Source organism: Danio aesculapii, chromosome 7, assembly GCF_903798145.1.
Source record: "Danio aesculapii chromosome 7, fDanAes4.1, whole genome shotgun sequence".
Lineage (NCBI taxonomy): Eukaryota > Metazoa > Chordata > Actinopteri > Cypriniformes > Danionidae > Danio > Danio aesculapii.
Window position 1 is genome coordinate 47,836,209 of NC_079441.1, and position 23,106 is coordinate 47,859,314.

At 35.1% G+C, this 23,106-nt stretch overlaps 2 protein-coding genes across 4 annotated transcripts in view; one reads left to right on the top strand and one right to left on the bottom strand.

Annotated features, from left to right (window-relative positions):
* Positions 1 to 184: 184 nt before the first annotated feature.
* mfge8a (milk fat globule EGF and factor V/VIII domain containing a) lies at positions 185 to 17,008 on the bottom strand. The gene is made up of 10 exons (XM_056462034.1): positions 16,758 to 17,008; positions 14,571 to 14,696; positions 12,398 to 12,529; positions 8,792 to 8,905; positions 8,357 to 8,538; positions 7,551 to 7,706; positions 5,522 to 5,666; positions 5,238 to 5,440; positions 2,014 to 2,169; positions 185 to 1,067 (listed from the first exon to the last, which is right to left on the bottom strand). The coding sequence occupies exons 1-10, from the start codon at positions 16,834 to 16,836 to the stop codon at positions 924 to 926; spliced, it is 1,437 nt and encodes a 478-aa protein (XP_056318009.1). The 5' UTR covers positions 16,837 to 17,008; the 3' UTR covers positions 185 to 923.
* Positions 17,009 to 17,383: 375 nt separating this feature from the next.
* The window catches only part of cpt1aa (carnitine palmitoyltransferase 1Aa (liver)), a 34,472-nt gene continuing 28,749 nt past the window's right edge, over positions 17,384 to 23,106 (top strand). The window contains exons 1-6 of one of the 3 annotated variants that reach the window (XM_056462030.1): positions 17,384 to 17,720; positions 18,410 to 18,565; positions 18,686 to 18,828; positions 20,967 to 21,138; positions 21,221 to 21,325; positions 22,321 to 22,458. In XM_056462030.1, coding sequence (XP_056318005.1) covers positions 18,425 to 18,565; positions 18,686 to 18,828; positions 20,967 to 21,138; positions 21,221 to 21,325; positions 22,321 to 22,458 — 699 coding nt within the window. In that variant the 5' untranslated portion in view covers positions 17,384 to 17,720; positions 18,410 to 18,424. Of the gene's footprint in view, positions 17,721 to 17,760; positions 17,979 to 18,409; positions 18,566 to 18,685; positions 18,829 to 20,966; positions 21,139 to 21,220; positions 21,326 to 22,320; positions 22,459 to 23,106 lie in introns of those variants that run through there. The other 2 variants (XM_056462032.1, XM_056462031.1) reach the window with 2 other exon arrangements.

Sequence of the window (23,106 nt, forward strand, 5' to 3'; positions counted from 1 at the left end):
TATGACTTTGTCCTACAGAAGGGAATCTGAATCTATGGATGGATTTCTCATCACTTCATTCATTTCACTGAAGTGGTGCTTCCAATTCTTTCAGGTTTTGTTGAACTTATAAAACTGATCACCTACACTCAAACTACTGAATGTCTTCTTTAGTTTAAGACGTGTGCAATAAGAAGCACATAGATACGATTCGACATGTTTATTAATACAGTTAAAGACAAATGTTTTACAAAAGACAAAAATGCTTGATATTTGGACAACTGTACATTTTTTTTAAATTTGGTTGTTCACATTGACCAAAATTATAAAATGCATTATAAAAGTGTATACCAATGGCAGTGCAAACAGGTCAATTGATTGGAGCAGCTTACCTAAGCTCATTGATTAAAAAAGTTTTCAATTCAATTCTGATTTACAGCACTGCTTCTGACAGATCTGCTTCAAGCTGTGCGTACAAAAAGCAGAAACTCAGAAGTTTGCATTACAAATCAATCCTGTACATGTTCTGAAAGGCAAAATAATGTAAACTAATGAGCATCAGCACTAAAGGGCTGCAAAATGTAACACTTGTAGATTTTTACTCACCTTACTGACGAAAGATAAGCAACAACACTAAACGAAATTAATGAGTGTGTACATTTTAAAGTAGTGTTTATGAGACTAAAGATTTTAGTAAAAGATTAAAATTAGTCTCATTGTATTTTCAGGTTTTGTTTTTTTTAAATTCTGTAAAATACTCAGAAATGTACTTAAAAGGTCATTTCAGAAACTCACCACTGTGGCCAAAGGCTTTAAAAATTAGATCAACTGAGCCCTTCAAGTATACGCATCAAGAAAATCCAGAGCAATAGAATGGAAGCTAATGTAAATTGAAAATCACCCAGCAGATGCACTTCAGACAGTGGATAACAGTGTTATGTTGACTAATCATCACAGCCCAGCAGCTCCATGCGCAGGGTGATCCGCTCGTGCCACTCCCATGGCAGAATGCGTACATAACGGGCATAGAACGGTGGCTCGAACAAGTTCTTTTTGTGCGTGTTGTTGTCAGTGTTGCCTTGGAAAATCTGCAAGGGATAAAAACAAAACTCATTTCAGTAAGTAAGGTGACATGAGTTTCAGGCATGTATTGTAGGGCTCATCCTGTGCATGCCTTTTTTGGAATTTTTTGTTGTTGTTCTTCAATAAATCAATGCTATCTGTCATACTTTACATCTGTCTCACATTCATTCATTTTCTTTTCGGCTTAGTCTCTTTATTAATCAGGGGTCGCCACAGCGGAATGAACCGCCAACTTATCCAGCATGTGTTTTACGCAGCAGTTGCCCTACCAGCCACAACCTTACACGAGGAAACACCCATACACTCTTGCATTCACACATACAATTTAGCTTATTCAGTTCACCTGTACCGCATGTCTTTGGACTGTGGGGGAAACAAGCAAACTCCACACAGAAATGCCAACTGACCCAGCCGGGGCTCGAACCAGCGACTTTCTTGCTGTGAGGCGATCGTGCTACCCACTGCACCACAGTGACGCCCATCTGTCTTACAGTTTTTACAAATATATTTAGCTAATGAAATGTATTAAATAGAGCTTGTGACTAAATCGTGTATCTGCTCAAATTGTCAATCAAATCTTGTAAGTCAATGGTTACAGGTGTTCAGCTTTCTTCAAAATATCTTCTCTTGCGATTAACAGAAGAAAGAAACTCGTAAAGGTTTCAAACAAGTAAAGGGTGAGGAACTGATGACACAATTTTCATTTTGGGGTGAATTTTTCCTTTCTGAATATTTAATAATTAACATTTACATTAACATTTAATTGATGTTAATATTTAATTCATATAACATATGGTGACAGAGCCGATCATCTTTACAATGTTAATATGCAAATATATTCTAACTAGTTCTAAATCTAGTATTCCATATTCTCCAAACAGTTTTAATTAATGCAATATAATTTATTTATTTATTTACTTAATGAATAAAGATAACAGTCATTGCTGTAACCTTATCTGTTTTTGCTACTTGATCCTTCACAATGCTCCAGGACTGTCCATCATCACTGTAAGCGATCTTAAAGGCCGAAACAAACTGCACAACTCCAAAGTCTTTTGCTCCCTGAGTGATGATTCCTGTGACCCTTACAGGTTTCTCCAAATCCAGCTGTAACATGAGAGAAAACACATTAAACATGATAGATAGGTGACAATCCACAATCACCTGCAAAATCATTGATGTTATAGTAAAAAAACAAATTAGGGGTAATTACTTACTTATTGGGTACTATATTATGTTAACTCAGTTACTACAATTTCATGGTATAAATCCATCACTAAACTATCTGTGTCAAGCCTGGTTTATACTCAACACATCCGCTAGTTCGCTTGAGTGCTTGCAGCGAATGTGATGTCATCGATGTGTTTGCGGAGGTTCGCTTTCGGCCCGTTTCCACTGAGAAGTACGGTATGGGTCGGCATGGGTCACCTTTATCAAGTTAGCATTTCCACTGCCAAAAGGGTACCCATTTGGTGGGCGTGGTGTATGTCAGAAAGTTTCAGACGATGTCATTTTTACTTGAGGAAATGTCACAGTAAAGCGGTAAGGGTCATTCACATATCATTCAAGAAGCACTTCTCACAAAACAGATGCTTTATGCACATAAATACTTCTATATGTTTATCACTAACTTTTCTGTGAACATAATTTAATTATAACTGCAGACCAAATGACAGTGCGAAATAGCCTACTGTAACGTCTGCAATTATATATAATAAATAAAAAATGCAACATATATGAACACACACAGACCCTTACAGTCTCTGATATGTTACCAATTACAGAAAAGCTCCACACAGCATACATTTAGTCCTTATTTGGGTTCAAAAACGACACGAAATATAGCCCACAGTCAGTGCAAACCTTTCATCTGTGTCTTTAATCTTCACCAGCACATGTAACCTCTGTTAGCGAGTAATTCCATCATTCTGAGTTCATAATAGCCCAAAAGGTGATGATAATAGTTAAACATGGCAGTTTGTTTACGTCTGCTAAAAAAATTATCTTTTTTTCCAGATTCTCCTTTGTTTTTTCACGCTTCACTCTCGTGTTTGTCAGTTTCTGAAATGATCGGGTTTCAATAGAACGTCAATAATCAAGCGCACGTTATTATCATCAACTCAAGAAGTTTGTTATTTCAAATACAGATGCAAGCGCAAGCAAGAAAGCGAAACCGCTCGTGCTTTAGGCTGGCTTGTAAAAAAACTACGGGGCACAGGGTAGAATCTGCACTTCTTCTTGGCTTTGTGGCTGTTCATCAATATGACAAGGTTTGTTTAAGTTTGGGTCGACCATGGCTCATTATTATATGTATATATTATTATGGTGTAATCTGTGTATTTTTAAAACATGGTGGTTCCTTTGTTTTTTAATTCTGACTTGTTGCGCGATCAAATTTCGTATCTTTGTAAACCAATAGTGGTAAGCTGTGCATCTAGCTCTACCTTTTGGTACCCTTTGCAAAGGGTAACTAAAAAGTGGTACGGTTAGGTTCGCTTTTAGGTACCCTTTGACAGTGGAAACGGCCATAAAAGCGTACCCAACCGTACCGTACCACTCAGTGGGTGCGCGCGACATGATTTCGGCTGGCAGAGCGCATAATTTTTTTTGAGACTCGAGCGAACAGTGCGCGTGGTTCCGCGTTTGATTTGAGTTGAATATGAACCACTTTGAAGAGATTTTGTCTGAAACAGGTATGACTGTACAGACATCTTTATGATCCGTGATCATAGAGATAACCAGATGATCAATAATTCTTGGCTAGAAATTGCAACAGCAGTGGGAAAGGAGGAAAGCTTTTGTTAAAAAGAAAAACCTGAGGGATGTTTGTTAAAGCCAAAAGAGGCCATGCAAAAGTGGAGAAAAGTGGACACAATTACAGAAATATGTTTTTCCACCAGTCATAGGTTTAACACTGATGTATATATTACAATTTAGAATTTAAAACAATTTAATAGCTACAAAACTATAATTAAGGAACAAATTATTTCTTTGATAATTGGAAAAGAATGTTTGAACCTGTCGCTTTACAATATACTGATGGCCTGTTTTTAGGCTTTATTGGTGATAATGGTCAGGAATGTTGGACCATTATTGCCTTTTTAGCATAAGTATAGGACAGAAAATAACCAGACAGTAATGTGTCAATTGTGGAGCGGGCTAAATCTGTATTTTTTAGTAAGTGTGCTTTTTTTTTTGCTTTTATTCTTGCCATAATAAAAAATATATTTGTAGAGCAACTCATGTTTTTTTGTCATTAATATTTTAATAAACTTTAATAGGTAAAACTGTCCGAGATATGAACAAAAGCAAGTGATGCATCAAAGTTTGATAAAAAAAAAAACTTGAATGGTTGTAAAAATCCTTACAATCATTAAAATAATTTATAAAAACAATAAAAAAATAATTAGTTAAAAAATCTTAAATGATATTAATGATATGACGTAGTTCCGGAAATGTCCTACTTTTCTGTTTTTCCGTCTGACTTCACGGTGGGATTCTTTTGACCGCCACCTGTCGTTCTAAAGAATAACACAACGGCGAACGTGGCAAGTATAAAAGCCTTGTCCGTTTCACGAGGTGCATGCACAATCAGCGGAGGTGCGCGATGCGGCGCCAGCCGAAAGTATGAATCCAGCTTTACAGTGCTCAGCATAACTGAGTACACCACATTTTGAAAATCTCAATTTCTCAGTGAATATGGGCAATGTATTTTGGTGCATTTAAACAAAACTGATTTTTTAAACAGATATATTTATTTAAATAATATTTTAGTCACCAAACATATTGGTATTGAGAAATTGAAAGAGAATACTATTAAATTCAAGCAAAATATTGCAAAAATAAATTACAACCTACAAAATTTCAACAACATTTTTTAATTGTTTTGCTTCTCTTGATTTTTCCTCTTTTTTAAAAAATTGTATTTAATATTTGGCTGTACTAGTTTTTGGGCCGTTATCGTAAGTTATTTTGTCAGATAAGCTCCAGATTTGGCTTCAGTACTGACTAATCTAATGTATATCCACAAATATAATATTGTATAGCTTCCTATTAAAAATATGAATTTAAAAGTGAGATTTGTGAGGGGTGTACTTATATATGCTGAGCACTGTAAGACAGAAAACAACAGCAGAAAAAAATCACAAACTAGTCATGACCCTTCACAGTCTGACCTGGAGCCACTCGGAGCGGTTGTTGTTAGCTGCTGACCATGCGTTAGTTTTGCCTTGCTTGTCCAGACGAGCATAGAAAGGGTACCAGGTTAAGGCATCTATTCCCCAGGTACGGAAAGTACTAGATGCTGTGAGCTGAACATCAGAGATGAGACGAGATTTCATGCCCAGTGGATCAGTGCAGCCGACTGTGCTGGAGTGAACTGTCATATTAGGGAAAATGAGAGGCTAAGTGAATAAGAAAATGTAAAATAGAGATTCATAGATAATTAAACTGCAATTACCATTGAGCTCACAGCCCACAAGCTCCATCCGCAGAGTACAAGCTTTACGGCACACCACAGGAATGATGCGAATAAACCGGGCCACGATGGGAGGGTCAAACATGTTGGTCTTGGTACTGTCGTTATCAGAATTTCCCGCAAATACCTAAGAGCATTAATAAAACACACACTTTAAAAAATTAGGGTTGCATCGAGGATCCATTTAGATCCTTTAACATTCATTGAATCTTTCCATTCCAAAAGTTTCTTAAAGGGCACTTATTTTCCCCCTTTTTCAAGATTTCAAGTGCACCTATTTTACCCCTTTTTCCAAATTTAATATAAATCTTTTTTTTGTCTCCCGAATGTGTCTGTAAAGTTTCAGCTCAAAACACCCATTAAATTATTTATTATACCTTTCAAAAGTTTGTAATTTATAGCTCTGAACACACTCTAGCTGTTTTTGTGGACTGTGTCTTTAAGGCTAGTCCTCCCCGCCCACCATTCCCACGTGACTCTCTGTCAGTATGCCTCAATCTCCGCCTCCAGCTACGTCAGATAACAGACAGACATGAAGGAAGCAGATCTCACGTAATGCTAGTGATAATATTTGATGTTTTTGTTGTGGAGTTAATTCAAGCCTTTCTGAAATGATGAGTCACACGCAATGTTGTTACAAAGTTCACGCACACACACACACACACACACACACACACACACACACACACGCACACGCACACGCACGCACACACACACACACACACACACACACACACACACACACAGTGTGCACGTTTAACTTTGCACTGTTTTTGCACAGCAAATGTGACAGGATACACGTCAATATCCACTGCTATATGGATATCTGTTATGTTAATGTACAAAATATACCTGATTTAACGTCCACAAACCGCCATTGAAGCGTCTTCTTTTATAATTGTATTGACATGCGGCTGTGGTGATAAAGTAAAGATGGTAAAATCGTTTCAAATACAACCTGCTTAGTTAGGAAAATTGTATTAAATATGTACATATGTGTTTAATATTTAAGACTTTACATAACCTGACTTCACTAAATCAGTTTGGGAAAGTTAGAACGACTGCTTAATGAACTACTAGGGGTGGTAAAAGAGGTGATTGTATTATTCCTCTCAAAAAAAGTAAATTCAGTCAGTCTGTATTTTCAGTGAAATCTGCTAGAGAATGGAACTCCATCCCACCAACAATTAGAAGATCACTTACTTTTCAGTTTCATGTTTAAAATTGGTTATTGACAAATCAGCATTGTCAGCTCTAGTACTTCTTGACACTTATTTGTACTGTGGCTTTTTTGTCCTCTTCTGCTGCCATCAATCTATTTTTTCTTTTGCTTTTTAATTGTATTTTATATATTAAAGTGTATTCTATGTTATTATGCTGTGCTTCTATTTTAGGTGTGACGTTTTAACATTCTGTAAGGGGTCTACAGATGAAAAATAGCCATTCTTGGCACATTTTACAGTAATGTATATTAATGTGTATTGACTAAACTAAACTAAAAACAAAAGAAGACATTTTTAAGAAATCTAAAAATAAACTCATAAAGGTTTGGGACCAGTCGGCACCAATAGCCTAGTGGTTAGTGCGTCGACACATAGCACCAAGGTGCTCACGGCGACCGGAGTTCGATTCCAGGCTCGAGGTCCTTTGCCGATGCTTCCCCTATCTCTGCTCCCCACACTTTCCTATCTTTAAAATCTCTACTGTCCTATCCCCCTATGTCCTATTAAGGCGAAAACCCCTAAAAAATAAGTATTAAAAAATAGGTTTGGGACCACTTGAGCGAGAGTATAGTGAGTACATTTTTAATTTTGGGTGAACTATCCCTTTAAAATTGAAAAAAGTTCTAAGAACTAAATGGATCTTTTAAGAAGTGCTAACAGAAAGGTTCTTTTGGGAACCAAATAGGTTATTATATAGAATCACTGCAAAAATATTTTTAGGAGTGCATTTATTTAATCACATAAGGAAGGCTTGCACTGTGTCTGATTATATTTGCGATGTTTCTTACTCTGTCTTTTCTCTGGCCATCCACTCTGTACACGGTGTATGTTTTGCCATCAAAGCTGGATGCCACCTTGAAAGCCTTGATAAACTCAGCTGTCCCCATGCGACTGGCACCTTGAGTGATGATTCCTGTGAGACGCATCTTCTTCTGCATGTCTATCTAAAATTAGAGATTCAAGAACAGGAAGTGTGAACATTATATTGGATGTACAAAAAAAGAAACTGAATCACTTCCACACAACAAGTCTACACAGCAACCATAACAATAACAGCAAAGAGAAATAAGAGCTCATGAACAGTAAAAACACAGACAGAATTCACATACGGACATGCTTTATTATGAACAGAACATTATTTTCTGTTAGTGTGGCTTTGGGTGCTAATATAGTTATCATTTTAATTGGTTTTAAAATTATTAAGGGATTACATATATTAACACAAATAGGTTAGTTTTAAAATTGCCTTAATGATGATCCAAAAATGCCCCTTAATAATTCATGCCTTCAATTGAAGAATTATGACTAGCAAGCATTATTGTGTATAAAACAATTTGTGTTTAAAATGTGCAGCACTTCAGTAAATAATTTTAAGCAAATATCAATTAGAATATCTTATGTTTTTAGATTTTTGCTGTATTTTGCATTGCTACTTTACTTATCATTTGTATTAACTGTTATTATTGTTTAATTTTAAAAATTAGTTGGAGCCAGTTCTATTAGTTTCTGTAACACAGCAGTGCAATTTAACATCATCACTTTTCCTTTTTCTTTTTTTTAATTAAAGAATTAATTAATGAGTTGATTGGCAAACCTCAATCCAGGGGTTCTTGTCTTGGGGTGCCGAGCTCCAGGCATTGACAATCCCCCTGTTATTGAGGCGTGCAAGCGAAGGTCCCCAATGCTGCAGTCCCAGAATGCCAGAGTGAACAGAAGAAGCTGAAATCTGGGACTCTACGATTCCTCCTTCCTCCATCCCCAATAGAGATGTACAGCCTGCAGCACCAAAAAATGTGAGCACAAGTTAATAAGCCATGAAGTCCACTTCATAATTTCTTAATTAATTTTGCACAGCGTATTGCCATCTGATTTATTACAGCTGTTACGCACATGTACATCAAATACAGTGGAATGTAATCAAACACTCAGGGTCAGCGATAAGGCAGCCTAAAGCTTACATCATGCAACTACTGTATTTAATAAATCATATTTAATAGGCTAAACACCTGAAAAGAATATAAGAACTCACGTAGCTTGCACTGTTTTCCGACATATGGAGAAGGGCACTGGCAGGTGTAGTCACCATCCAGATCACGACACACACCTCCGTTCATACAAGGCTTGTTTGCGCAGTCATTCACATCTGTGTATGCGAAAACCAATAATAATTGGGATATGCAGTACTGGGATGTTATTTGTGGTGAATGAGGTGTAGAGCAGCACATTGCTCAACATTAGTGCTTACACAGATGACATCAAGATTTCTAATCTCCTCAAAGAGTTCTGGGTGGAGCACAGAGTCGGATGGTCACTAGTCATGTCTGTTTTTCTATTAAAATGCAAACACTTTGCACGGAGATGAAAAGCACAGTAAATGTTTCCAGCTGGAGGCACAATAAGACAAGACCTATTTATTTTATTATGGTTATCTGCAGAGACATGTATAATTGAAGATGTTTATGAAAATTCATAAATACTGCAGCAGGTTTTTTAATTTCAAGTCACAGATTTTGCCCAAATTCACAATTAACCCTGCCAAATGATCAGAAGTGTCAAAGGTTCTTGCAGTTATCATAAACCTCCACTAAGGGGCAAACTTTCTTAGATTTATTCATTCATTTCCTTTTTGGCCTACTCCCTTTATTAATCAGGGGTCACCACAGTGGAATGAACCGCCAACTTATCCAGCATATGTTAATGCCCTTTCAACCACAACCCAGCACTGGGAAACACCCATACACTCCGCGCCACCCCTTTTTCTTAAATATATGGTATAAATGGAAGTAAATGTGAAATTCACAAAATGTTTTAATTGTTTACTACTAATGATAAATTTAACATTTATTTACTACCATTTAAAAGTTATTACCTAATTTCTTGTCAAATAATTATTCATTCATGTATAATTATGTTTAATCAATCTGTGCATCTACAGATTGATTAAAACTGACAGTAAATACAAAAAATACAAAATATAAATACAAAAGATTTTTATTCTAACATTTTTTATTATTATTTAGAAGTTTTTCTAGAGCAGCAAATTGTAATTTTATTTTATTTTTCAAAATTCAGAATTGGGTTCAGTAGCATCATCAACACTGAAGACTAGAGTAATGGATGTTGCAAATTCAGTTTAACCAACACAGAAATAAATTACATTTTAAAACATATTAAAATAGAAAATAGTTATTTTAAAAGTGTGATAATATTGTTTTTTGTTTATTATTTTACTGTCTTTCCATCAAATAAATGGTGAGCATACAGTAAGTGATTTTTTTTAATTCTATATTTATTATTTACTGAGCTGCTGTTTGTCACATTTGGGTTTTGAAAAGTATTACAGCATTACCCCTAGTGTGATATTTCTTACAGATCTATCCGGAAATACTGTTTGGATCATAAAATGACACAGAAACACTATTGTCATGAAAACAGACAAACAGTATATTCCTGTCCAAACAACAGAGCAGCTTTGCTCCTAAACTGTTAAGAGGATTGAACACTAAAAACATTGCTCTGCCCAATCCAGCACACAAACAAGCGCACCTACCCACTGACAAGTAGACAAATTCATCTACAGTAGGTCAGATGTGCTTCTTTATTGTTGTGAGATTCAAAAAACAATATACATCATCTCTTCTGAAATGGCTTATGAATCACGATCTAATTCATGAGAAAAAGCAACTTAACAATCTGACAAATGATTTAGACAAGCAAACAAATCAAATTTAGCGTAGTGTAGGTGTCTGCATTTGGCTAATACAGAACATAAAAAGTTTAGAAGTTCTTTAATGCTGTTAAACCAGACTGTACTGCTCTTCTTAAGTCTAAAACCTCTTTGGCTGCCCTGCAGGGAACGTTCCTGGCAGCATCTGAGGGCCATTCAGTGCCAGTGCTAGTCTAGTAAAATCTGTAATGCTAGACTGTAAAATGTTTCTTTTTCTACTTGCCATTTTAAATATTTTTACGCATGAATTATGGAATATTATAAAAAAGTTATATTTTTTTCTATTGTTTCCTCTACTAAACATGAATATTACATTCTTAAAATCCTAATGTATGTGTTGTGCATTGGTCAACCTGAATTTTGTCATAGAGGAGTTCAGAGGTAATACAATTCTTCTAAAAATGATAATTGCCGTGTTCACAAATGACATAATTAGTTGACACTCTAGACACTGTTTGGAAGTGTTCATGACTTTGGACTAGAAATTATGCCCCCTGTTTCTGCAATAAATACCTTCTTTGAAGTGAACATTTGACTGAAAAAGCCACAACCAGTTTTGAGCAGTCAGGTAGAACAAATAGGCAGGTTTTACAGATAATAACAGTAATTCCAGCATGGCAAAAACCCAGCTAGTCATATAAAATTAAAAGTACAGATTATCTGTAACCAGTCATTTCTTAATGCTTAGATGTAAAATCAGAATCTGAAAGGTTAAAATGGTTTTAAAAGACTCGTCAATAACAGCATCACGGCATCAAAGTGTTAAAATCATAGATGGAAGGGACTTGTGTGGACTGGAAAATTTGAACAAAGCCTATTTAAAACTCACTATGGTTACAGCTCTCGCTGACTGCTCAACATCCTGGGTGTGTCTGCTGTTTACACCAATTCAACTGAACGTACAGTACGTTTAAAAGCATGAGTCCAGTAAAACACTATGGAACATATGATACAGCATGAACTAACTGAAATCTAGTCTTTGTGTAAACCTGTAGTCACAGGAAAACTCATCATGTAGGAGAAAAGGTCATTAATTAACCACCGAATGCATCACAGAATCTCTATGTGTTGTTTAATTGAGCACTTAGGGTGTGTTCATACTTGCCAGTTTTGGCTTGATTAAAAGGATCTTTGATGAAAATGAACTCATTTTCAAGTGTGAATGCTGCCATCAGAAGCTTGCAACAGACTAGACTGCTAAAAAAAAAACCTGGTACAGTTACAAACAAACTCCTGTGTGGTTTGTCTCAAATTGCTGCATTAAACTGAACGAAAAAAGACAAAATACATATAAACAAACTGAAAAACAGAACATGAAATCATGGGATTTGGCCACAAACAGGACAGAGTTTTGGCCTTTTTTCTTTTCATAGTTATTGATGCTGTTCTGATTTCTTTAAACACTAAATAACCTCTTCCTGAGTCCACAACTCATAATAATCACATCACATGTGTGCACATACAATAAGTGCATTTAGAAGCCAGAACACAGCAATGTTCAGTTATATCTGTTACAAAGTATGCATAAAAGCTGTTTTTGTTGTTGTTCCAATTTGGTTTAGATTCTGATTTAAAAATAACACGAAGAGAAACAGGAACAAACACTTAATTCTTAGTGCCAGACTAATCAAAACAAGCAAATCTTGCTGTGAGTGTGAACACACCCTTAATTCCTTACTCAAAAACAGAAAAAAAATCCATCAATCCACTTGCTGCTTTAAATAAATATTGGTAGAACTAGAATCTGGTGCTGGAGAGGAGAGCCCCCGTCGTTTGATTGTAAAGCGCTTTTTTTAAGTATACGACTACCGAATAAATATGTTATATAAATGCACATTATATTACATAGTATTACGCATTTACCCAAAAGGCTTGCTGTAAATCTGAAATAATTGTTGTAATACTTACTGATTTGGCAGTGTGCACCTTCAAAACCAGGTTGGCATTTGCACACATATTCATTAAAAGTGTCTCCTCTTCTGGAGTTGACTATCACTTCGCATGTGCCATCATTTTTACATGGGTTTGGGCTGCAAGGACCTGAAGATGGAAGCAGTAGTAAGTTCAGATGTGAGTCTCAAATACAGAAATTATTTTTTTCTTACAAGATGTAAAAGTTGAGCAAATAGACACCCATGCCCAACTCTATCATATTTTTCAAAGCAGTAATCTGATGTGGTGGTTTAAAATTGTGTTCACATTTGCCAAGATACCAAAGTCTCTGCCTGAAAGTCCAAGTATGTAATTCTATACTCTATACTCTAAGACAAAGTTGCCACAACCAAGAACCCCATTATTACCATAAGATACACAGATAAAAATGGGTGTGATTTTAAATGGTAAAAACAAATTGTAATAATTCTACAGTAAACAAACAGTAAGTATCGTTTATATGTACGGTTAATAACCGTAAAGTAGGGTTCCACAATATATCGTTTAAGCATCGATATCGCAATATGTGCATCCGCAATATTCACATAGCAATATATGCAATGTTGAGTTATTATTACCATAAGATACACAGATAAAAATGGGTGTGATTTTAAATGGTAAAAACAAATTGTAATAATTCTACAGTAAACAAACAGTAAGTATCGTTTAAATGTACGGTTAATAACCGTAAAGTAGGGTTCCACAATATATCGTTTAAGCATCGATATCGCAATGTGTGCATCTGCAATATTCACATAGCAATATATGGAATGTTGAGTTATTATTACCATAAGATACACAGATAAAAATGGGTGTGATTTTAAATGGTAAAAACAAATTGTAATAATTCTACAGTAAACAAACAGTAAGTATTGTTTATATGTACGGTTAATAACCGTAAAGTAGGGTTCCACAATATATCGTTTAAGCATCGATATCGCAATGTGTGCATCCGCAATAGTCACATCGCAATATATGCAATGTTGAGTTGGGAATATAGATGACCAGAAAGCACAGGTCAAAACACACAGGATTTGTGGAGACGCTGCAGAGCTGAACCATAATAGAGTGAAAGTTTATCATCTGCATGTGTTTTAAGGCCTGTGACTGTGTGAGCATTTAAAGAGAGTTTAAAGCATTTTAATAGAGCATAAAGAAATTTAACAAAGTTTATTTGTATTGAATTACTTATATGATAAAGACTATGCAGTGTTATTTTACATTTGATTATTCAGTTTTTGTACCTGAATACTGCTAGACTCTCTTCAGAAAACCATAAAGCATGGTTTATTTCTCTTTAATATTTGCTCAATTGTGTTTATTTATTTATTTATTATGTCGTTTTTTATTATACTGTACGTATATAATAAATTGCCTAAAAAGATGTTTGTATTTCACTCCCCTACAAAATCAATCCTAATCAATCTAAAGTAATAGAGCTATTATAGTAATCTGGTGAAATTGTATTTATATTGCAATATATTCATTCATTCATTCATTTATATTCTTATTAAGGGGAGAACATGCAAACTCAACACAGAAATGCCAACTGACCCAGCCGAGGCTCGAATCAGTGATCTTCTTGCTATGAGGCAACAGCACTACCTACTGCGCCACCGCGTCCCCCTCTTTCAATTTTTTTCATTCGTTATTAGAGCTTTGATACATCTAGTGTTGGTAAATAGAGTAACATTACTTTAGTGTCATGTTGGGTTTTTTGTTGTTTAGTAGTGTGAATGACACTGAGCACCTTCTATATATTAACATAGTTCTCTGCTTGTAAAAAAGCTTGTTGTGATGAGCATTGGTTTATTTTATGACTTTTTCCATCACTAACTGCCTTTGGTGAAGCTTTTCGTCTGTGTAACAAAGGTACAATGTAATGTATAGATTTTAGTATTTTAATAAATTAATGAAATAATGTAGTTTACTGTAAAATTTTGACATTTCTTTTATGGTTTCTACTGTATTTTAAACAGTAAAATTCTGGCAACCACAGCTGCCCTTTTTACTGTAAATTTTACACGAAAAGAATAAGAAAAGGTCTGAGAAAAAGGTTTTCACAGAAGAACAGGGTGAACAATGTAAACCTAATCTAAAATTAAAATGAGCACAAACTGAGAAAACCCAGATATGCAACATTTCTGACCATTCTCAGTGGCATTGCAGGTATCTCCGGCAAATCCATCGGCACAGATGCAGAAGTAGGGATCTTCCCCGATGCCAGTCACGCACGTCCCTCCATTGTGACACAGGTTCACCTTGCAGTAATCTCCTATAGAGACACACACAAGCAGGAGCGAAAGGAATTAAAAAGATTAGAATGGAATTAGCTCTTATTTAATAATTCGGCGACGGACGGAGTGGTCCTGCATATTAAGCTTCGGGAGATACAAAGAAGTAATAAAAAGGGAAGGAGCGCTTTTCATGCTTCTGAACAGGATCAGGAGAGTACAAAAGATAAGAGATGTGAGCAGCATAGCCAATGTGCATTTTCAGCCTTCAGAAGCAGATGTATACTTTCCAAGAACAGGAAATATTCTATGATACTTCTAGATAAGTGAACATGAAAGATTTGTGATTTTAGTATGTCTCTATCTGTATATAATGAATGAGTGCAGCAAAAAAATAAATATATATATATATTTAGCAATTACAACAAAACAAAAACAGCAACCTAATTAAATTCGGCTCATGCTCTGTTTGGGAAGCATCAGTATTCATTGTGCTTCATTCTGGCTGACCAACATGCTAGGATGAAGAAAAGCATGAAGAGAATGTAGGAACACAACATGTTCATGAACATACTTTCAAAGATGTGAAACGTTACACAATGTGCTTCTTGAGAAGCTGGGAGATTTGTGGCTTGTTTACCACGTGAGCTCCTTAAGATTACATGTAGAGGTTTAGTTCCTTGAATGAGCTTTTGGGTGAGAAATTAAAGGACTTTCTTATACAAATCTGGACAGATTTATGTCCCAGATTCTGTGAGTCATATGACCCAAGGTTGTGCAAATTGTTTTCCACCTTCTTGCAATCGCTTTTTTTGGTCTTAACAATGGTCTGCACACTTTTTATCTGGACCATTTATGGAGAACAACTTCATGTTAAATTAATCTGCATCACATTTAACACAACCCATAAAAATAACCATTGTATCTGTCAATATTAAAACATGTAAAAAAAAGTAGTTAAACAATGGTAGCAATAATTTAACTATGGTTTCTCTACACTAACATGGCAAAACCAAGAAATTTGTATTTAAATTGTAATTATGCTAATGGTAATACATCAAAAACAATGATTACTAAATTGTAATTATGCTATAGATGTTTGCAACGAAATATGTTAAAACATAGATATAGAATAATAACACAGCTTATATGAAATAATTATTAAGCATAAATAAACTCCTCGCAATAAAAAAACATCCACTATTGAAGTAATTGACCTTTTTGCTTGCTGTATTGTACAACATTATACCAAATATACCAACACATATACAAAGAATGAACATGAGTAGGCTATACCTAGAAAAACAATAAGGTAGCTATTACTAAGATACTAACCATAAGCTTTTTAAACCTAAAACTATTTAACAACACTGAGTCAGAGACATTTTTAAAAGCCTATTTTAAGTGTGATTTACTCACCATTCACTGCACAAATGCTGCAAATGACTAAATTAAATTTAGTTAAATAATGGTAGTCACAATTTAACTATGGTTTCTCTACACTGACATGGCAAAACAAAGATATTTGTAGTGAAACTGTATTTTTGCTAATGGTAATGCACTAAAAAACACAGTTACTAATTTGTTATTACACTATAGATAATGTTCGCAACAAAAATATGTTAAACATAGATATAGATTAATGTATTAAACTAGTTAGGATCATGCTAAACAATTAGTTACCAATAGCTAAATTGTCAGATGGCTTTTGTTATCCAAACAATTCTCAAACATGGTTTTGTGGATACATGATGAATTGCAGGTAGAACACACACAGTATTTCAGTATGACACACACAGTTAGTTAACATTGCATAAATAAACTCTTCACAGTAAGAAACATCCACTAATAGAGTAATTTACTTGAAATGTAATTTCCTTTTTGTTTGCTGTATTGTACAACGTTATACCAAATATACCAACACTATACCTAGGTAAAACAGTAAATACTAATATACTAACCATAAGCATTTTTAAACTTGAAACTATTTAACAACACTGAATCAGAGACTTTCAATACATTAAGCTAGGTTTAACATGAAAATGAGCACTAAATATAAAAGCACTGAAAAATGTAGCCTAATTTAAGTGTTATTTACTCACCATTCACTGTACAAATGCTGCAAAAGACTAAACTGGCGAACACTAGTATACAGGACCGAGTGAAGCTCCGTCTCTTCATATTGGTGCTCTACTGTCTGTTTGTGTTTCTCAAGTCCCGGAGCGTTTTCTTTACCGCTAGGTCTCATGACGTCATCCTCAAACGTGGAGCAGTTCAAGTACAGGGCGCGCGCACTGTGCACGTGCACGGCTTAAATTCAAGATCAGGCAGACCCATGGCGACTGGATATCCAATGCTAAACGGACAGATTTGCGTTAATATATAGATGTGTTTACAGGGTATTGTAATGTTAAAACTGTTAAAAGGTGTCTGCAGTACATTATGTAGTACTCTGTGCAGTCATTTTCGATATACTACTAAACCTCCGAATATTCGTTAGTTCAGTTACCCTATTATTCATCCTCCTTTGAGAGCCACTAGTAAGCATGTCAACACACATGTAGCTGTAAACATTCTTTGTTTTGCGTTTGTATCTTTTCATCACACAGCAGGCAGAACGCCCACTCCGCGGTCACTTCCGTGTTGGGAGTTCTGTGGAGCACGTGATGATCCATTTACGCGCTTTAATTGGTCACTTTTGCTGTTTCTCAAAGAACATGCTAAGATGATGAAGGTCATTACTTAGTGTGTAATTAGCTGCAAAGCTACTGTAATAGATATTATTATCATCATATTGAAGTAATTATTTATAGCAAAATATCAAAAGCTCACCTACGTCATTTTATAACCAACCTATTCTAGTCATATGGTCAATAGAAAGTGGGCGGGCTATATTTGTCTAGTGTGCTGTTGTTAAAGTAACAGCCGGGAGGAAAAAGACACGCTGCTATCTTAATCTGGATTCATCGTGCCATTTGATCGAATGCATGTCCGATTGCACCGGTAATCTGATCGAGTTTTCAGGTCTGGCCGGGAGAATAATAAGTAACGATAATCAAAAGGAGGTAAGTCTAGCGTATGGCAGTTTGACATGGATAAATTCGTCATCACGGACGTAAATAACAGTCCACTGGGTTAGCCGTAGCTCACTGAGTAAACACAGTGATGCAGATAACAAATCTAGATCTGATCTGTGTTCAACAGGGCTAGAATCAAAGACGTTTATGCTTCATTTGCTATAAAATTATCATCTGTTTTCCATCGCTATATCACGTGATATAATTGTGTTCGAAATATAGAGGAACAGACGGCCACATCATCAGGTCTGTATGCATCGCTATGTGCAATTAACGTCAGATCTGTGACTTTCTAGGTTAAAAAAGGTTCTTTTAATATCAAACTAGCAAAATGGATATTGGTCTATTAAACATGTAATCACCCGGAGTGATTTGAATATGAACTTGAATGGGTCAGCCAGTGTTGAGTTCTCAGTTAGGGGTGTAAATATTACTGACTTTGCTATAATTTGGGAAGTTAAATATTAACATGAGTTAAACATGAAACCAAGCAGGTAACTGAATATTAGCTTGGGGTTGTTATTTTATTAGCAAGTAAAAGGGCAGGTTATAGCATATACAGCAGTCATTGGAGTCTTAAGATTTGTCTAAATAACGTGAAAGCAAAAAGTTATATTTTAGATGTTTAAGTCAGTCACTTGTTGTATCCTGTGCTGAAGAATTTTGTACTTTTGCAGAATTTTTGATTCAGTATGGCAGAAGCTCATCAGGCTGTGGCCTTTCAGTTCACTGTCGGCCCGGATGGCATTGACCTTCAGCTCAGCCATGAGGCTCTTCGGCAAGTCTATCTCTCAGGAATTCACTCCTGGAAGAAGAAATTTATCCGGTTTAAGGTACCTTGATGGTGTTTCTTACATGGTTCACCATTGAAAGTCTTATTTACCTTATTAAGATCAATTTAGTGTATTAAAACTGGTCTTTACAGTTGCTTTTCGATTGTTACATTTCTACAGAATGGCATTTTGAATGGGGTATATCCAGGAAGCGCACCAGGGTTCGTGTTGGTGTTGGCAGGGTACCTGGGAAGGGCACAATATTTAAAGGTGGACCCATCCCTAGGCCTGCTTTTCAAACTTGGAAATCATGTTCCGATCAGGTATGTGTGTTTTATTTGTGGGACATTCTACCAGAAACGTACATTATCTGTCCCTGGATTAAAAACGTAAACGCAGTGAATAAAAAGAATTTCATCTCAAAAATGTCTAAAATGGACTGATGGTTGATTTCTGAGAGTTGTTCTGTAAAGGAATACATCATTCAGTTGGTTCTCAGATTTTTTTCTTTATTAAAAACACTTTACAAATGTACAAACACTGTCATAGTCCTTGTATTTAGCCCAATTGAACCTACAGCTTTAATAATTTTGTTATACTAAAACTGTTATTTAGCAAAAAAAATACTTCAGAAATAGCAAGTTATTATCATTCACATCAATTTATTAAAAACATGAAATTATAAATAAATTCTACAAATATATTATACAAATACGTTTACAATTGTCCCCATGTTTCTGTCAGTCCTGTTACATTTGCATGAAATTTAACAAAATGCATGCAATACACGTTAAAGGCTATGACTGAAGTGACGTCATTTGACAGAGAAGAAGCTGACAGTGATCAGGGATGTGTTCTATCATTGAATTGTATGATTTTATGCTTGTTTTGTATGATTTTTTGAGGCTGACAAGCTTAAGTCTGGCCCTGTTACATTTTTTATAAGTGAAAATGTACGTTTCTAGTAGAATATCCCTTGTGTTCTGTGTTACTTCCAGAACATAACTATTGTGCCCTACTGTGTCGTGAAGTAAAAACTATTAATTTAGTCCACAGGGAAAAATAGATAACCCTTTAAAGACAGACTCTATGTGAGTTCTGAAGTTGGTAATTGATTGTATATGCTTTTGATAAATGAAGCAGTTTTGTTTTGGCTCTATATATTTCTGCTATTTGATGATTTGAAGTGCTGCTTTTGTCCTCATTTGTAAGTTGCTTTGAATAAAAGTGTCTCCTGAATAAATGAATGTAATAGCAGACAAACTACATTACCCAAGATGCATTACTCATCTTGTATCAATACTTGTATCAATCAGATGGTCGCAGCGAGCAAAATGCACTAAAATAAATCTTAAGCTCTAGCTCATAAAAACTGCACTTTTAAAAAATAGACACTACCTGACAAACGTCCTGTCGTCGATCACAGTTGTAAGAGCAGCAAACAAAAATTTGACTTTAGGTGATCATTCGGAAAAGTGGCAGAAGGTAGATTTTTCGATTTGATTCTGCATCCCAATCATCACAAATACTGCAGAATACAAATCACAGGAGAGGGCAATTCTTCAGCAAGATAGCACTCCCTCTCAAACTTCAGCCTCCACATCAAAGTTCTTGAAAGCAAAGAAGGTCAAGGTGCTCCAGGATTGGCCAGCCCAGTCACCAAACATGAACATTATTGAGCATGTCTGGGGTAAGACAAAAGGAGGAGGAACTTAAGATGAAGCCAAAGAATCTTGATGAACTCTGGTAGTCTTGCAAGAACGATTTCTTTGTCATTCCAGATGACTTTATTAATAAGTGATTTGAGATGTATGGATGCAGTCATGGGAGTCATACACCATATTCCTTATTTTTCCACTGCAGCATGACTTTATATTCTATACTGGACATTATTTCTGCTAAGTGACAAGACTTTTGTCTAAGCAAAGGCAGAGCTTACTGTCCTAATTAAATAATTAAAAATCAAGGCATGATCATATTTTACTCTGGTAAAATAAGAGTAATCTAGAGGTCTTTCCCTTTCATATCAGCCACTTCTGATACCAAATGATCAACTAGAATTCAAGTTTTTTAATTGTTGTTCCTAAAACTTAGATAAGCGACGAGTTTTGTCAGGTAGTGTATTTATTCTGCCTTTTATTTGTTTGTGCTATTTAAAAGAATTGCAGTTCGTTCCTATATTAAAGCGGTTAAGTACATGTTATTGTTCCTTTGTCCTTTAATAACCAATATTTATATACACCTTTGATTTAAATAAAAATGTGTAATGTTGTGATTCTCGATGTACAGTAGCTGGTTGGCTTGGTTTGTCTTGTAAAACTTAAAGAAAACAAAAAAAAAAATCTGTAACTAGCACTGCTGATACAGTGTGCATGTACTAATTCACTGTTTAAAGTGCCTGTGGAATTAGGATATTTAATGGTTAATGTTAGAGGTTATTTTAAGGCTTCTTTTTCTGCAGTAGGTACATGTCTGACCAAAAGCAGATGTTAGTTGGGGGTGTCATGGTGGGCACAGGTCTGTGGATTGCCATCATATTTGGCATGAGGACTGTCCTGAAGGGCCTGTTGTCCTGGCACGGCTGGATGTTTGCCTCTCATGGCAGAATGACCTGGAAAATTCGACTGTGGCTGGTGCGTTGAACATTAAAGGATTAATAACATTCGTTAAATGTTTTTGGTGTCAGTCCCTGGCTGAAATTTTCTGTCTTTGCAGGTTTTAGTGAAAGTTTTTTCTGGCATGCAAACGCCAATGCTTTACAGCTTTCAGAATTCTCTTCCCCATTTATTTGTGCCATCGGTGAAGGAAACCACAAGAAGCGTGAGTAGTTCATTTCCAAAACGTCCAGCTCAAACCTTGTCTTCAGTTTACTGTTTATTTTAGTCTTTTTAGGATGTTTATTCTAGGTCTGCATGATATTGGAAAAATCTGACATTGCGGTATTTCGTTTTTCTGTGATTTATTTATTGCAATATAAATATAAATCTCTAAAAAATCTTGAATTTAAATTGATTGGGGTGATGTAAAGATGTGAATCATGTATTAAAAAATTATTCATATTACATATATAATAAATTGCAAGCAAGAGCAAAGAAAAAAGTAAAAGAAACAGTGCTTTATGGTTTTCGAAGACTCAAACAGTATTCAGGTACAGACATTAAAAAATTAAATTACACTCTATAGTCTTCATTGTATTAATAATTCAGTAAAATTATTCTTTAGAAATGTTAGCTCATGCGTTCTCAATTGTTGTGCTGTTATAACACATATATATATATATATATATATAAGTTATATATATAAGTTATATATATATATATATATATATATATATATATATATATATATATATATATATTAGTTAAATACAACTATAATCCAGACTCAACATTGCATGTCCTGCGATGTGACTATTACATTACACACATGTCAATGCTGAAACGATATATTGTGCAGCCCTAGTTTATTCCATTAAATGGCAGACTTAAATTGCTAATCCAGGAATTGCTATACTGCATTTATTTTTTTTTCAATGCCATTGTTGGTCGCTTACTTTCAGAGTTAACTTGCTCAGGTGATAATCTTCTGATGTTGGAGGTAGGTTGCACAACAAGGATGAAGTGAGATAACTTACTAAAACATGCACGCTGTTCAGAACGTACTAGAAAACGAAACAAGCGATGATTTGATTTGAACTCACAAGCATCAGTTGCTACTCCTAACAATCCTTGGAGTTAAGTTGATGCTAAACTGTACAGTGATATTTAACTTTAGGTGTGAATATTAGCTTGTTTTCTTTGAATTTTGGTCTTCAGTATCTTGAATCTGTCCAACCACTGCTGAGCGATGAGGAGCACCAAAGAATGCAGCGGCTTGCACTGGATTTTGAGAAGAATCTTGGGCCAAAACTTCAGTGGTACCTCAAACTGAAGTCTTGGTGGGCCACCAATTATGTAAGTAAAACGCATTGCGCAGCATATCAAATAGTATTATGTTGTGTTCTATTTTCTACTATGTGCAGACCCGTACAATTTGTTTTGGGAAAACTTTGGCAAATGTTTAGAGATAGTTAGGGATTCAGACTGTCAATGTACTAGACTTCAGATTTGGTTTCAGACTCTACTAAAGGACTATATAAAAGGACATATAAAAATATGATTTATGTATTTTATCCTTAATTATCAACATCAAAACGATGAAGACAATTCTAAATATGTCAGTGGTGTTTCCAAAAAAATGGGAGGTTAACATTAAAATTATGATAATTCACCCACAAATTAACTTTTACTCACTTTTTTACTCATTCTCAAGTGGTTATAAACCTAATTATGGGTTTCTTTCTTCTGTTAAACACAATAGAATAGAATAGAATATATGAAGAAAGCTGAAAACCTATAACCAATTAATAGTAGGAAAAACAAGTAATTTGGAAGTCGATGGTCATAGTTTTCCGACTTTCTTTAAATGATCTTCTTTTGTGTTCAACAGATAAAAGAAACTCAAACAGGTTTGGAACCTGTAAAGGAAGAGTAAATGATGACAATTAGAATTTTTGTGTGAAAAATCCCTTTAAAACAAATCTTACAAAGTTGAAATTTTGA

Bases quoted from the DNA above. Each gene is read 5' to 3' on its own strand.
- mfge8a (XM_056462034.1), bottom strand. From the start codon at position 16,836: ATGAAGAGACGGAGCTTCACTCGGTCCTGTATACTAGTGTTCGCCAGT. The intron at 12,530-14,570 runs GTCAGAAATGTT...TTCCATCTTCAG, and splicing joins CTGCAATGCCACTGAGAATG to GTCCTTGCAGCCCAAACCCA. The intron at 5,667-7,550 runs GTAAGAAACATC...TAATGCTCTTAG, and splicing joins ATGGCCAGAGAAAAGACAGA to GTATTTGCGGGAAATTCTGA.